The sequence below is a fragment of the Tamandua tetradactyla genome, chromosome 2 (genome assembly GCF_023851605.1).
Source record: "Tamandua tetradactyla isolate mTamTet1 chromosome 2, mTamTet1.pri, whole genome shotgun sequence".
In the NCBI taxonomy this organism is placed as follows: domain Eukaryota; kingdom Metazoa; phylum Chordata; class Mammalia; order Pilosa; family Myrmecophagidae; genus Tamandua; species Tamandua tetradactyla.
This window is the reverse complement of record NC_135328.1, coordinates 33,108,123-33,124,631: the sequence shown is the minus strand read 5'-3', so window position 1 is coordinate 33,124,631 and position 16,509 is coordinate 33,108,123. Positions and strand designations below refer to the sequence as shown.

The window sequence follows — 16,509 nt, the reverse complement described above, 5'->3', positions numbered from 1 at the left end:
TTTTGATCAATGTTTTGTGCTGACACTTAGCACAGTACTTGTTTAAGGAAAGAAAGTACAAGAAAGATGAAGAAAGTGTAACTAGGCACATGCAAACAAATGGAAAGCAGGGTCTGGCAAAGTAATTATCAAAAAATTAATAATATTAATGCCAGATTAAAAAGACAGTGTAATTAAGTATTAGTGTCGTTATCTTTCCCATGCCACAAAATTCTTTCTGGGTGGGCTTGTTAAAGCACAGATTGCTGGGCCCCACCCCAAGAATTTCCACGTTGGTAGATCATGGCTAAATACCACAAATTCATATTTCTAATAAGTTCCCAGACGATGTTGATGCTATTGGTTCAAGAACTATACTTTGAGAAGCACAGTTAGAGAATAGTTTGTTGTTAATGAAGGGTCCAGTTTGCAATGAAGATTTTGATCCCATGAATCTTTATGCATCTCATGAAATTGTAACTACATATACAAAATAAATTGTGAATACAGTGAAATGGGAGAATTTATCATAACCTTTAGCCTTTTACAGGACAAGCAGATAAACAAGGTTGCATCGGCTCTGAATAATATAATTAACATATAGCTGACTCTACAACTCTGGAACTGAACTACGAACAGCAAATAATATATCGTCTTCCAGTGTTTATGAATCAGTTATAAAAGTCATTTTACTACCTTAAGTTTTTTAAGTTCTGTATCGGGGAGGAGAGGACCATAAAAGGAGTAAGAAAAAAAGAAAAGTACTTGTATCATATATAACAAAGTGTTGATTTCCTTAATCTACACAAAATTCTCAAAAGTTCTAAAAAGATATATGCACCTATAGGAACATGAACTGTAAATACAAATAGAAAAGCCATGCACACATGCAAAAAAAAACTATAGTCAATTAGATAGGAAAAATATTCAATTTCATTAGAAATCAAAGAAACAAGAAACAAAACCAGTAGTGTAATAGGCCCTAACCCCGCCTTGAAGATAGGCAGAATTTAAGATGTTACTGCTTCGTGCTGTTAGCGGTGTGTTGAAACAGCTGTGTTCACACCTTTCCATTTGCGATAAAAATTAGCCCAACCTTTTGATGCTATGACTGTCAAAAGCCTTAAAAATGCATAATCTCCTCCTAATTTTCTTGGAATCTATCCTGAGGAAATAATGGAGTGTGTGTGCAAAGATTTCACCAAGGAGGTGACTCTCAGCATTGTTTTTCTCTTTTAATAAAGGAAACAAATTTGAAACCATGTGAACGTTCCTCGATGTAGGGGCTGGATCAGCAGGTTCCAGAGTCCAGGGGGAACCAGGTGGTCAATAAATGCCAGTAAAGATCAATATGTATGGAGTGGGCAAGAAGTCCACAAAGTATTTTCGATTGAATCCGCAGGTTACAGAGAGGATGTAGACCAGGCCCGGCGAAGTCACCGGCCCGCGGGAGTCAGATGGAAGATATCAGGAGAGCAGCTGCCCCAGAGGGGTGGGGGCGGGGGGGGGGGGTGTTGGCGGGGCTGGGGCATAGGGCGAGATACACGCCCTTCCTCCAGGGGGTAGCTGCTACTCTTGTGTTTTGCAATTACAGATGATGAAAATTTCTTTCTTTTTTTATTTCATATTTGTATTTATCAATATTTTATAATTTTCCCCCAGTGAACAATATTACATCAGAAATTTTTAAGAAGAAAGAAGTTAGGCAGTGCCAAAAGAGAGGTAAAGATAAAGTCTGGTGGGATCTGAGAGGAAGAAGTAACCCCTTCTGCCTGGGGGGAGGGGGTTGGAGCCAGGGAAGGTCTTGGAGACGAGGGAACCCACGTTTGGCCATTGTAGAGGGCAGGGATTGCGAAGAGGGTGATAGGGAGGTCGGCATTGGCGATCACCTCAGATGACCCCACATTTCCTGAGCACTGAGGCTGGGGGGTGGGAAGCGGTGAAGGGGTACCCTGTGTGCCAGGTACTGTTCTAGGCACTTGACATATATGTTTAATCCTCACAGCAATCCTATAAAGTGTTCCTCTTACCATCACCATTTTACAGATAGGGAAACTGAGGCACAGAGTGATTAGGAGACTTGCCCAAGGTTGCACAGCTCTAAATGGCCGAGCTGGGATCTGAAGCGGGGCAGTCTGACTCCAGAATCACGGCTCCTGATTCTAGTTGGTGGCCCCGAAATGGGGAGGGAGTTGCTGGGGAGCATGCTACTACCTAGGTGGGGGGCAGGGGCCCATTCCCACACCTTCCTCTCCCCGGACAGAAACTGGCAATTACACCTGTGAATTCTGCGGGAAGCAGTACAAGTACTACACACCCTACCAAGAGCATGTGGCCTTACACGCCCCCATCAGTGAGTATCTCCTCCGCGTGTGGGGTGGCGCAGGCTGGGCAGCTGGAGGCAGGAACTCTAGAGCATTGCCAGGGAGGGTCCAGCTAAGGTTGGCTCACTCAGCCTCTACTTCTCTAGGTCTAACCTGGGCCTGCATTTCTGCAGTAGCTGGAATAGCTGGGAAAGCCCCAACTTTCACCCAGGAATAGAAGTTGTAGACTCAGAGGCCCGGGGCCTTTTTGGGTTAGGAAGGTGGGCGTCTCTTGTCCCATGCCCTCAGTGGTTCTCCGTCTACGCTCAGCTCAAGTGATTCTGGAATAAAGCCATAACCGTGTGACGCAGCTTCAGTCTGAACTAGTGCAGCGACCGGCCACCCTTCCCCATACCTCCCACCTCTCCCGGGGCTAGAGGCATGACAAGCAACACAGGACAGCTCCCCAATTTGCCTTTGTTGGTACAAAGGGTAAAGAAATGGAAGGGACATTGGAAGCCCTGGGTCCTGGTCCCAGCTGGGTCACAGGCTTGCTGGGACCTTGGGCAGGCCCCATTATGAATCTAGACCCCAGTCTCACTTGTCCACTGGTAGGGAAGGGAAAGGGCTCTAAGGACCCTTCCCATAGGGACCTGCTGTTCTCCTGAGCCTGAGGGCCTTCAGCTGGTTTCCCAACTCCCCTTCCAGTCAGAGGTGCACTCCACCCTTATGTCCCCACGCATGTGAGCTGGGAGTCCCTCACACCTCTGTGTCTCTGTGTACAGATGGAGAAACCAAGGTTCCGACAGGGATGAGTCTTAGCCAGTCACGGTATCCAGGTGGGATGTGTAGGAGCATCTGTGGGGCAATCACTGCCCTTGTGTCACTCAGCAGAGCTGTGGGGATCCCACTCTCTCCTTGTAGGTCCAGGGAGAAGCGCAGTTGTGCAAGGTCACAAGACCTAAGGTTTCCCATTGTCCACCCAGGCCATAGTCCTCCTAGCAGCAGTCCTGCAGGCAGTGCCCCCGAGGCAGGGAGAGAAAGCATCCTGAGTTTGAGGGCTGTGGGCAGCTTTCCAGGAATTCACCCTTGGCGGGCAGAGCAGCGGAGGCTGAGGCACTTGTGTCCTGAGGTTGGCTAGTGTTGGGTCCTGGCTTGGCTCCTAACTGCTGTGTGACCTTGTACCTGCTTTTCCCTCCTCTGAGGTCAGCTTCTCATCTCTCAGAGCTCTTGAGGCCTTTCCAGCCCAGGGATCTGGATTCTAGGGGACCACTGAGCTGGCATCTGCTATGGCCCAGCTAGACTAACCCTCCCCCTCAGGTGGCCCATCCTGACCTTGAGCGACCTGTCCTGCCCCTGAGGCCATTCAGTGCCCACCTCAAAGCCATCCTTTGCAGGGAGAGAGCAGACACAATAGTCCTGCTGGGTGGGCACTGGCCCATCCACTGACAGCCTCTCCAGCCGCAGCTCGCCCCCTCCCCTGCCCAAGGCAGACCTCCATGCCCACCCCTTCAGGCGTTCAGCCTTCTGTGGGCAGGAACAGGGACAGCTGTGTGGGGGCAGCTGCCTCCCTGTCCTCTCCAGTGAAGCAATAACTGTCCTGCTTCCTGGTGCCCAGCAGGAGATGCCACCCAGTAAGCACTTAGAGTCAATTTCAAGGTCAACCTGGGACCTTGGTTCCAGCATTTGGGAAATATCTCTAGTGCCACTTCTGTTCTTCCCACAGAGGGCTGTTTTGGGGGCAAGTTGAGTACCGTCATGGAGTTCATAAGAGGGGTGCCTAGCTGGGAACACAGACAGGTGGGCTCCAGGCCTGTGCACTTAGCCAGGAAGCATCACCTGTCAGATGGTGCATTGCTTGCACCTCACCTCTTCCCCACCAACCATGTGCTTCTTTCTTAAACACCTTCCCTTTTTCTCTGACCCTCATTTCCTTTTTCCCTCTCATGGGCTTCTTTCTTTGGCTTTCTGCCCCTGTTCGTTGTATAAATCCCTTTTCTCTGTCTGCTACCCACTGAAGTCTAGGAAATCTATAAAATACAGAGATTCAAGCTAAGTGCAACAGAGATTAATTTTCCAAGGCTCACCAAGTAATAGTTCCTTTGGTTGTCTGTGAATCCAGAGATTTGTATGTCGGTGGGTTCTGTCTGGAGGCAGGGATGGGGTGCAGTGGTTTCATGGGGTGCTAGCCAGGGCTGGGACTTGAGAGACCTCGGTCTGAGATGGGTTAGAACATCCAGAAGGAAGCTGGCTGAGGAAAGAATAAGTTTCTGTGAACAGAGACACAAAGTATGCGTTCTTTTGTGTCTGACTTCTTTCACTTAACAAAATGTTTTGAAGACTTAGAACTTTGGTTCTCTTTTATTGGTTGCTCTTTTTTACTGCTGAGTAGTATTCCATTGTGTGACCCGCCACAGGTTTTTTTTTAGCCATTTACCTGGTATGTCCATTTGGGTTTAGGTTTAGATTTAGGCTTTATAAATAAAGCAAGTATGATAAGGCTGGTAGTGGCTTATTGCGGACATATGTGTTCATATCTCTCAGGTAAATAGCAAAGGAGAGAATTGCTGGATCCTGGGGGAGAGTATATTTAACATTTTAAGAAACAGTTTCCAAAATGGCAGTAGCATTTCATACTCCCAGCTGTGCACAAAGTTCCGCCTGCTCCACATGCTTGCCAGCATTTGGTGGCTAATTTTTAGTTCTATTTTTGTGGGATCTCATTGTGATCTTAATTTGTATTTTCCTGATGACCAGTGATGTTGAGCATCTTTTCATTTGTTTTTTGGCCATTTGTATATTTTACTTGGCAAATTGTCTGATGCCCGGTTTTTGATTAGGTTGTCTTTGTATTATTAAGCTGTTCTTTATATATTCCAGATCCAAGTGCTTTGTTAGATCTACATAGTATAGATATTCTCCCCCTAGTCTTTGGTATGCATGTTGATTTTCATACAGTATCTTTTGATGAGCAGAAGTTGTTCATTTTGATGAGGTCCAGTTTATCATTATTCTCTCTTTTATGATGAGTGCTTTCTGGGTCTTGTTGGCAAATCCCTGCCTACATCAGCATGGTGGAAATGTTCCCCATTATTATCTTTTAGAAGCTTTATAATTTTATTTTGCGTTCAGGTACATTCCAAGTTAACTTTTGTGAATGAGGTGAAGGGTGGGTTAAGGTGCATTTTCTTCCATAAATGATTCCAATATCATTTGTTAAAAGGAGTATCCTTTCCTCATTGCTTTGCATTGGAACCTTTGTTGGAAATCAGTTGAATGTATGAATGTGAGCTTAATTTTGTTCCCGTGGTCTCCTTGTCTGTCTTTAAGCCACTTCCCTGTGGTCCTTATTACTGAAGCTTTATGATAAGCCTTAAATCAGGCATATAAGATTTCCTATTTTGTTCTTCTTTTTGAGGGTTATTTGGCCATTCTAATCACTTTGCCTTTCCATATAAATGTTAGGAACTTCTAGCCACTTTCTACAAAAATCCAACTTTGATTTTTGCAATGATTGCATTGAACCTGTAGACCAGTTTGTGGAGAATGAATGCCCTAACAATACAGGTTCTTCAAATCCATGAACATGGTATATCTCTCCACACAATATTAGGTCTTTTAAATTTCTCTCAGAAACAGTTTGTACTTTTCAAAGTAGATGTCTTATGCATATTTCATTGTTATCTCAAAGAATTTTGTTTTCTTATGCTATTGTGATTTTTTTGTTCTTTTCCAATTGTCCACTGCTATAACATAAGCAACTGATTTTTGTATATTGAATTTGTATCCTGCAGCTTTGCTAAATTCACTTATTAGTTCTAATAGGGTTTTTTGGTAGATTTCTTTGGATTTTCCTTGTGCATGATGATATCACCTGCTGATAAAGACAGTGTTGCTTCTTCCTTCCCAATCTCTATTCCTTTTATTAGTATTTTCTTCCTCACTGTGCTGGTTAGGAGCTTCATGTACAGTGGTGAATAAAATAAATGAGAGGATATCCTGCCTTGTTCCAGTCTTAGGGTTCAGTTATTCATCAAGTATCATCATTTTCATCAAGTACTGTATTTTGTAGATGCCCTTTATAAGGTTGAGGAAGTTGCCTTCAAGTCCTGTGAACTGAAAATTCTTATCATAAATCAGTGTCACATGTTTTTTTTTCTACTTTTATTGAGATAATTATATGATTGTTTTTCTCTGTTAAAATGGTGAATAACATGGATTTTTTTTTTTTTACAAAAGTCACTATGACTATACTTTATTAAAATACATTAAAAATAATAGAAATTTAAAACCTTGAAATGATCTGCAGAAAGTTACGGTGTTGGGATCTTTTTTCTTTGCCGGAAGGAATGACTTCCTTCTTTGAAGTTTCTTTTTTCTTAGATAGGCATCTAAATTACTCTGAAACCCAGGGTAATTTGTAGAGTTAATCTGCTTTCAAGAACATATTTTCTGCTAACTTCATATACAATTCTCCAGGATTTTTCCTGGCTTTTAATGTCTCCCAAAATTAACTCCCTCAGAGGGAGGGAACTACATTCCTAGAAATAGCAGAGTGTCCTGAATTCAATCAATAGTATGTTAATAATGATAGTACTAAAGAAAATAAATATTCTGGTGAAAAAGCTTTTAAAATACCTTTATTGAGGTGTATTGTCACACAGTAATTGCCCATATTTAATGGGTACAATTTGATAAGTTTTGACACATCCCTGAAACCATCACCACAATCAAGATATGAACATATCAGTCAACCCCAAAGCCTCCTCTTCCTCTTTTATAACCCCTCGCTCTCCCTCTCCCTGTTTCCAGGTGGGCACCAATGTGCTTCCTGTTACTGTAGGTTAGTTTGCATTTTCTAGAATTTTATGTACATGCTTCTTACAATATGTACCTTTCATTGTCTGACTTTGTCATTCAGCATGATTGTTTTGAGATTTACCCATGTATGTGTGTTTCAATAGTTCATGCCATTTTATTGGTGAATAGTATTATTCCTGTGTGGAGGTAAACATGCCACGATTTCCTCCATCCATTCACTTATGGATGGGTATTTGGGCTTTTTCCAGTTTAGGTCTAATACAAATAAAGCTGCTGTGAAATTTGTGCATAAGTCTTTGTATGGACAAATGTTTTCATTCTCTTGGGTAAATACTTAGGAGTAGAATGGCTGGATCATAGGGTACATGTATATTTAATTTTTAAGAACCAGCCACACTGTTTTCCAAGGTGATTATGCCATTTTACAGTCTCACTAGCAGTGTATAAGAGTTCCAGTTTCTTGCCAATTGGTACAGTCTTTTATTTAATTAATTAATTAATTTATTTTGCACGGGCAGGCACCAGGAAATGAACCCAAATCTCCGGTATGGCAGGTGAGAACTCTGCCACTTGAGCTGACGTGGCCCGCCCTATAGTCAGTCTTTTAAATTTCAGTCATTCTATAGTTGTTTAATGGTGTCTCATGATTTGTAATTTGCATTTCTCTAATAACTAATGATTTTTGAGAACTTTGCATGTACTTTATTGACATCTACATAGGTTCTTTGGTAAAGTTTTTGTTTCAATCTTGCCTCTTTTTGAATGGAGTTGTTTCCTTATTATTAAATTTTGAGAGTTTAAAAATATATATTCTGAATGAAAGAACTTTATCAGATATTTGCAAATATTCTTTTCCCCAGTCTATGGCTTGTCTTTTCATTCTTGTAAAAGTATCTTTGAAAGAACAGGAGTTTTCAGTTTTGGTGATGCCAAATTTATCAGTTTTTTCCATTATGGATTGTGTTTTTGGTGTGTACCCAAGAAATCTTTGTCTAACTCAAGGTCTCAGATATCTTCTCCTATGATTTCTTATAGCTATTTTATAAGTTTAAGTATTATATTTAGATCTGTATTCATTTTGAGTTAATCTTTATATATGATGCAAGGTATAACTTGAAATTCATTTTTCAGCACATGGATACCCAGCTCTTTCACCGTCATTTGTTGAAAAGATTATCCTTTTTCCACTGAATTAACTTTATTCTTTTGTTGACAATGAGTTGTCCATATTTGTGTGGGTATATTTCTGGACATTGTGTTCTGTTCTTTTGATCTATTTATCTGTATTTATGCCAGTTCCTCACAGTCTTGATTGCTGTAGCTTTATAATAAGTCTCAGAGTCAGATGGTGCTAGCTGTCTAAATGTGTACCTCTTTTGCAAAGTTGTTTTTGTTTTTTCTAGGTCCTTTGCATTCCCATATAAATTTCCACCAAAAAAATAAGTGCTGGAATTTTGATTGGGATTGTGTCAACTTTATAAATTAATTTGGGAAAAATCGATATCTTAAAAATATTGAGTCTTTTGTTCCATGAACATAATATATTTCTCCATTTCCTTATCTTTTCTTTGATTTCTCTCAACAGTAGCTTGTACTTTTCATTGTAGAGGTGTCGCATATTTTTTGCTGGATTTCTACCTGTCATTCCATATGTTTTATGCTATTGTAAATAGTACTGCTTTTGTAATTGCAATTTCCAGTTGTTCATTGCTAGTATATAGAAATACAGTGGTTTTAAAATGTTGGTCTTCTATCCTACAACCTTGATAAACTCACTAATAAGTTCTAATAGTTTTTCATATATTCCACTGGATTTGTTTCTTAAATAATCATATTGTCTACAAACAAAGACAATTTTACTTCTTCCTTTCCAACCTGGGATGCCTTTTATTTCTTTTTCTTGCCTTATTGCAAGTGACTAGAACTTCCTATACAAAGTAGAATAGAAGTGGTGAGAGAAAGCATTCTTTTCTTGTTCCTCATCATAAAGGGAGTACATTTAATAGGGCTTTTTATTGTTGATGATGCTCATTAATAGGAGGAGGAAATTCCCTTCTATTCCTAGTTTGCTAGGAGTTTTTATCAAAATGGGTGTTGGATTTTGTCAGATGTTTTTTAATGAGTGTCTGTTGGGTTGACAATGTTTTTTTCTTTTTAATTGTTATGTGGTGAATTGCATTGAGTTTTGACTAATAAACTATCCCAGAATTCTAGAGATGACTCCCATTTGGTCATGATGCATTATCCTTTTTATATATGGTAGGTCTTAATCTGCTAAAAGGAAGTCTTTAGCATTTTAGTGTCTGTGTTCATGAGGGCTGTTGGTTGTAATTTTTTTGTGTTGTTTATGTCAAATTTGGGTATCTCAGTGATGCTGGCTTCATAGATTGGCTTGGGAAGTATTCCCTTTTCTTTGTTTTCTAAGGAGTTTCTATAAAATTGATACGACTTTTCTGTAAATGTTCTGTAGAATTCAGCAGTGAAGACATCAGGCCTGGAATTTTCTTTATGGATATCTAGATACCTTTTTGTTACTGATTTCCAGTTTGATTCCATTGTGGTCACAGAACATATCTATATGATTTCCAGGCTTTGAAATTTATTGAGATATGTTTTTAGGCCCCACATATGGTCAGTCTTGCTAAATATTTCTTGTCTACTTCAAAAAAGGTGTTTTTTACAGTTGCTGAGTATGGTGTCAGGGTAAATTGGTTAAAAATGTTGTTCAATTCTTCTTTACCTTTTCTGACATTTTTAAACTGCTTATTCTATCAAGTAATGAGAGAGAAGTGTTAAAATCCCCAACTATAATTATGGATTCGTCTGTTACTCCCTTTAGTTCGTCAATTTCGTATTCATGTAGTTTGGAGCTCTGCTAATTAGGTACCTGCACTTAGGATCATTTTGTCTTGATGAATTGGCCCTTTGAAATTTTGCAGTGCCTTTTTTTTTGTTTTAAATATCTGATAATACCCCCATCTTGAAATCTTAATGTAGCCACTCTTTTCCTACATGTCTTTTCAATGTTTTCTTTTAATCTGTTTCTGTCTTTAAATTTGAAGTATGCCCTTTTATTTGGTTTTTGCTCTTTTATTTAATCTGACAACCTCTTCCTTTTAATTGAAGTGTCTAATCTAATTTAACGTAATTTATTTGATGTGGTTGGGATTAAGTTTACTATATTGGCTATCTTTTTTCTGTTTGTCCATCTGTTCTTTTTTTCCTTTTTGCTTATTTTCTTGACTTCATTTGTATTAATCCAGTTTTTTTTTTTTTCCTCTCTTAACTTTCTAGCTGTACCTTTGGGTTTTTTTAGTGATTATTCTGTGGCTTATAATATACATCTTTAATGTATCACAATCTACCTTGAATTTATATCATAACATGTCACATATGAGAGTCTTATTATAATATTTCCATTTAAAACCCTCCTCTCCTTTGTGCTATCCTTATCTCATACATTCACACCAACGTATGTTATAAAACCTACAACTGCTGTTTTTGCCTTGAACAGTCAGTCGATTATCTGTTAAAGAAATTAAAAAATGAGAACTTTTTTTTATATGTATCACATACTTAATTTAACATTTGTTGTGCTTTTCTTACTTTTGTGTAAATTTGAATTCCATTTTCCTTTGCCCTAAAGAGTTTCCTTTAACATTCCTTTAACGTTTCTTATTTATATATCGGTTGGGGATAGGTTCTCTCAACTGAAGGTGTTTTTACTACTTCATCTTCTCTTTTGAAGGATATTTTCTCTGGGTATAGAATTCTAGGTTGAGAAATTTTTCTTTCAGCACTTTAAAAATGCAATTCCGTTGTCTTCTGATGAGAAGTCAGCAGTCATTTTGATTGTTGTTCTTCTATATTTAATGTGTCTTTTTTTCTCTGAATGCTTTTAACATAGTTCTCTGTATTACTGTTTTTTGACAGTTTGACGATGATTTGTAGTAGTTGTGTGTTCAGATGTTTGGGATTCATCAAGCTTCTTGAGCCAATAGGTTTTTATCTTTCATCTGATTTCGAAAGTTTCAGCTGCTGTTTCTTCTCAATCTTTGATGTTTCTTATGAGAAAAGTCAGCCAACCGTCTTAGACTCTTCCTTTTTCAGTAAGAGACAGTGGTATTCCAGGGTGATAACATTCCATGGAAGTTCAACATATTGTTAAGTAAAATGAGTGAGGATCCCTGCAAATTCATCCTCGTCCAGCCCAGTCCTGATCTGGCCCACCTCTGTGGCCCTGCAGTGGTGCCTGTACCTCTCTGAGCCTCAGTGTCCCCTTCTGCCTCATCCACCCTTGGGGCTGGCAGGAGGCTAACATGTACAGCAACTTGCTGACACAGCAAAGTCCCACTGGGCCTCACATCCTTGATGTACTACTCTGTAGTGGCTCTGAGTTTTACTTTTCTGGCCATTCATCCATTGAGTCACTGAGTTGTGTATTTCACAATACCTTTTGCAGACTTACTCTATGTCAGGAAATGGACCAGGTTCTGAGTGCCTCTGTAGATGGAAATGGAGAGCACCTGCCCTCATGGAGCATAAGGGCTAAAAGGTGGACGAGACAGTGATCAGAAGGTTGTGTCACTGTCGCTGGGGTATGTCATTGTTGCTTGGCAGGGGAAGAGAGACCAGGCAGAGTGGGTAGTAGTGGGGTAGGGCTCTCTGAGGAAGTGATGTTAGAGGAGGGAAGCATAGGACCAGCAGTAGTTAGCCAGGCAAAATCTGAGGGAAGAGCCCTCTAGAGAGAGGACATGGGCAAAGGCCATGAAGCTTGAAAGAAAAATGGTATTATAGGTTGTAAGAAGGTGGGGAAAGCTAGGAGAGAGCTGGAGAGGTGAGCAGGGTGGTTAAGAGGAACAAGTGACCCCCAGGATTTATTATAGCATGTGCTTCTTGGATGTCCTGAGCTCCCTGCCACAGAGAACGAGGGGCTCACAGAGTCTGAGAGGAATTTTATATTAGGAATCAAAGATGATGAAAAGGTCTAAGCAAGGGGGGCTTCTAGAAACTATTCTTCCTGTGTAGAGACTGAGACCTGTGGGAGAAAGAGCTTCCTCAATGTATTGTCCAGAAATTCCTTGTTCCTTGTGCAGAGGTCCCAGGCTGGGCACTTAGTGCCACGGTGGCCATATGGCCTGTGCACAGGCCCCCCAGGAGTATTCAGCAGGTTTGAGCTCCTCTCCCATCCTAGCACTAACTTTCTGTGAGTCCATAAACAAGTTTAGTAACCCTTCTGGGCCTTGGTTTCCTTACCTCCAAAAAACATCAGTAACAACTGCTGACATTTGAATAGCAGTTTGCCTTTCAAAGCATTTCTACAATTTTATTGCACAGAGTCCCTACAGGGCTGGTTTTGTAGAGGTGGCCGTCCCACTTTTTTTTATCAGTGGGGGTGGAATGGAAGGAGTTAAGGTCAAAACAATAGGAGTAAAGTGTCCCAAGATGCAGAGACCCAAGGTAACAGAGCTGGGATTCAGAGAGGGGTTTTCCTGCGTCCAAAACTAGTGCTGGTCCCATTGCAGCAAACTACCCACTCGGAGCCCTAAACCATGGGCACAACAAAGAGGGGTCTCTGGACAGCTACCACAAGGATTGATGCTTATTCTGTGGATAAAAGAATTTGGAAACTGTTAGGTGGGCAAGTTGGACCCAGGGGCCTCTGAGGTCTCTGGCTCCGATGCTGGAAGCCAGGCAGGGAGAGTTGGGGGTGGGGGGTGTACGGAAGTCTCCTCGCCACGCAGACCTCACGGCTACTTAGTCAGAAACAGGGATCCAGAGAGAGGGAGTCCACACAGCAAGACACTTGGTTTCTCTGCACACAGAGGCCCCGAGGACTTCCTCCTGGGGTTGGGGTGGGGAGCAGGAGGGCTTCTTAAGGGGGTCGAGACTGAAGAACTCCCTAGCTCCCGGCATCTGGTCACCTCCCAGAGGAGGGGGTGAACCCACTGAAGGGGCAGGGATGGGCCGGGTGATCGAGTCCTCCGAGCTCAGCTCCTCAAGGTGGTAAACAGAGGACCATAGAGCGGCTTCCTGTTTCTGCCACTCACTTTCTGCGTGGCCTCACACAAGGCCTGCCTCCTGCTTCCCTGGGCCTGGGCTGCCCCATCGGCCAGGAACAGGCTGAGGTGTGGGATCAGGAAGGACACTTTCAATTTTTTGGCTCTGAAAGTGGTAGATGGATTCTCTGACACCCAGCCTGCACACCCTGCCCTGGGATCAAGGACACAGAGGCCCCACTCCCACCTCCCATGGACAGCAGCAGCCCCTTCTCTAGGCAAGTGAATGCCCTCTCCAGGCACTGCCGTCAAGGTCGCGCCTGTAGGATGTTACTGAAAATTCCTGTGGTTTCTCCGAGCCCCTGGTCTGTGCTGTAGGAGTCCCTTCTCGCTGCTTTGCTCCCTCTCACCTTAGTGGAGCGAGTTGCAGATTTTGCATGTTCTCTTGAATGAGAAGGCCAGTACACCCTCCCCTTTTGTTTTTAACATGGGGTATGGCCAGGTTCATAGTCATCCCACTAGTAGCGGCGCCGGGCAGTGACTGCCTCGCCGATGACCACCAGACATGGAAACCACTTGAGCAGCAGCCCCTGCTTCTCTCGGGGACTCCAGCTTCTGCAGAGAGTTCAGGCAGGAATCAGAGTTTTGGAGGAGGTGTCCGGGTAGTGAGGACACAAGCTGCCCCCAGATACCAATAGGGAGCTGCTGTACTTATTTCAGGGAAAGTGAATTAGGTTATGCATGGCCCCCCAGAACAGCAGTCCCCAGTCGTGGCCCTGGGAGTGCCACAGAGCCCTTTCCCCCAAAAGTTTGGGGACAGTATTCGGCCCCTCTGCCTTTCCCTGACCCCACCTGTCACACCCAGCATGTCCCTGTGTCCCTGCTTTCTGTTGTCACACTTCCAAACAAGCCTTCCTTTGAAGAAAAGGGGGCTTAGGAGCTGGAAAATGCATTCGGGCCCAGGTTTAAGTAATTCAGATGCCCTAAGCACAGGTCAGAGACTGAGTTCTTAGATATTCAGGACTGGGCTGGTCAGGGGTTATGGGTGACCTGTACAGGTAAATGGCTTGCAGGTAAGGCTGAGGGTCTCCTGGTGGACAGGCTTCCCTAGAGGAAGGTTCTAGACTCCCGAACTCCCTGGGCTCTGGGTGGGAGCAAGGACTCTTGCTCTGTGTGCACCGGGAAAAGGTTTGTCAGCCAGTCCCGACCCTGGCACATGCGGGGCCACAAGAAGACCCCCCGACTCGGCTGGCTCCCAGGGCCCGCAAGGACTGAGAGCGTGACCCTCCCAGGTACTGCCCCCGGGTGGGAGCCACCAGAAGATCCAGACACGGGTTCTGAGTGTTCACATCCAGAGGTCTCCCCGTCTCCACGCTTCGTGGCAGCGAAGACCCAGGCGAACCAGTCGGGGAAAAAAGCTCCGGCCTCGGTGGTCCGATGCGCCACGCTCTTACACCGCACCCCTCCCGCTACCCAAACCCAGGCGTTCCGCACTCCGAATTCAGGATCTCCAGCAAGCAAGGCGACCGCAGGTACCGATGGCCTATGTCACCCCCTCGCATTCTCCCCTCCCCGCCTTCCTCCCCACCTGCCACAGCTGAGCCCGGGCTTTTGTTCCCTTGTAAGAGCAGCGGTGTCGGTCCCATGGTGCTCTGAGACGAATCTGGGTCCACCTCTGCCTCTGGCTGGCTCTCTGACCATGACAAGCCGCTGCCCTCTCCGCCTATGCTTTCTCCCCCTGAATCGGGGTTGTACAAAGTGGTTTCAGACTTTTTTTTTTTTAATTATAAAAACAGTGCTTTTTATTCCCAGATCATGCCCTGAGAGCCAGTTTTATATGGCCGTGGCAAAGTCACTTAAGATTTTTAATTAATCGTCAACATTGAAACATTAGGGGATTTTATGTATATTTTTTCTTCCTAGCAACCCAGGAAAGTCAGATCTGGCAGACATGGGCCCACTTTCCTGCAGGGCAACAATTGCCTTAACAGGGCATGTGCTTTCTAGTTTTCCACTTTCTCTACCGCTCGTTACTGCCTCTGACAGAGGCCACGTGGCAGTTGTCATTTCTCATTGTAATCACCCTGTGGTCTGTCTTATGTCCAGCCTCATCCATCCATCTTTGTCATCACCCTGGTTTGATATGAGTTCGGGTCCCCCATCTTTCAGAAAACCCAGTGGAAATGCGTATTTCAACGAGGAGATGCTCTCTATGAAGTGGGGTGGTTGGCCTACACCTCTTTTTTCTTGGCCTCTCTGTACTTAGCACTACCCATGAGCAAGCCACAGGCCTAGCTGGAAACCGATGGATACCAGCTCCAGTATTTTACACGTCCATGCAGAAAGAGGTTCTGTCTCCAGAAGGGTGAACAAATAGTGAAAGGTTCTCAGCAGCCATTTCTCCTAGGAAAACTAAGATCCCCTATGTGCTGGGGACCCGCTGACAGGACACCCAGTTTACACCTGGCTGGAACGAGCCTTGGGCCCACCCCTGGGTTGGGTATGTAGGCTGGAGGTTGATTATTGGCATGGTGCCTCTGCTAGTGGGACTTTTCACTTGCCCTCAAGAGGCCGAAAGCTGTCTCTTAACATGCACACGCAAATAAGTTGAAAACACAGTTAAGTGAGTCATTAGGTTAGGGATGGATGACATGGCAGAGTCATTCGTTGTGCCTGCCTTTATTCTTTGATTCAGAAGGCTAATCTGGGGGAAGAGGATGTTTTCTTAAACTTTTTGAACATGGGTTTATTATGCATTTCCTAAAAGGAAAGTAGTTACTCAACCTGGAAGTTAGTAGGTTTGCAGATACAATGTTGAGAAAAGCCAGTAGCCATTGTGTTTTTTGTAGCAATCGTCATAAGTTAGTTGGAATCACTGGAGGTAGATAATGACTCAACTGAAAAAAGTAATCAAGGCTCTCAAATCTTGTGACTGGGAGTTTTTACATCTGCAGTTTCTGCAGAGAGGAACTGCCTTCAGGGCTTTGGGGCATGGGCTAGTTTTCAAACTGGGGGTTCCTCCAGGAAGCACCCAGTGAGCTAGATGGCATGCCTCAGGCTACCTTTATGAATTGTGGTGAGGTCACGTCTAGATCTGCCAGCTGCGTGGCTTGGAGGGCTCCAGGTAGTGAGCAAGAACCCGGTGATGCTGAGAGACAGCACATCGTAGAGCTGAGGTTGCCCCTGCCCTCATCGTCCTCGAGTAAGCAGCTCTTCACATGTACATACGTGCGTGCCCACACACAGGGCTTCACATGTAATACCACTCATTGGTTTCCAGCTAGAGAGACACTTAGCAGGGCTAGCGGTTCCAAGATTGTGTGATCAGCCAGGCAAAAGGAGACAAATTATAAGACTCGGTAACCTCATTTGTGCTACATTCTACCAATATAATGGTCAGCCCGAAG

General features: G+C 43.5%; 1 protein-coding gene across 13 annotated transcripts in view; it reads left to right on the top strand.

Moving 5' to 3' along the window:
• Positions 1 to 16,509, top strand: part of ZNF618 (zinc finger protein 618) — a 181,182-nt gene that overhangs the window by 137,651 nt on the left and 27,022 nt on the right. For 4 of the 13 annotated variants that reach the window (XM_077142535.1, XM_077142517.1, XM_077142526.1 and 1 more), the window contains exons 9-11: positions 1,642 to 1,701; positions 2,243 to 2,332; positions 14,395 to 14,634. In XM_077142535.1, the coding sequence (XP_076998650.1) occupies positions 1,642 to 1,701; positions 2,243 to 2,332; positions 14,395 to 14,634 (390 nt within the window). The remainder of the gene's footprint in view (positions 1 to 1,641; positions 1,702 to 2,242; positions 2,333 to 14,394; positions 14,635 to 16,509) is intronic. The other 9 variants (XM_077142558.1, XM_077142549.1, XM_077142543.1 and 6 more) reach the window with 3 other exon arrangements.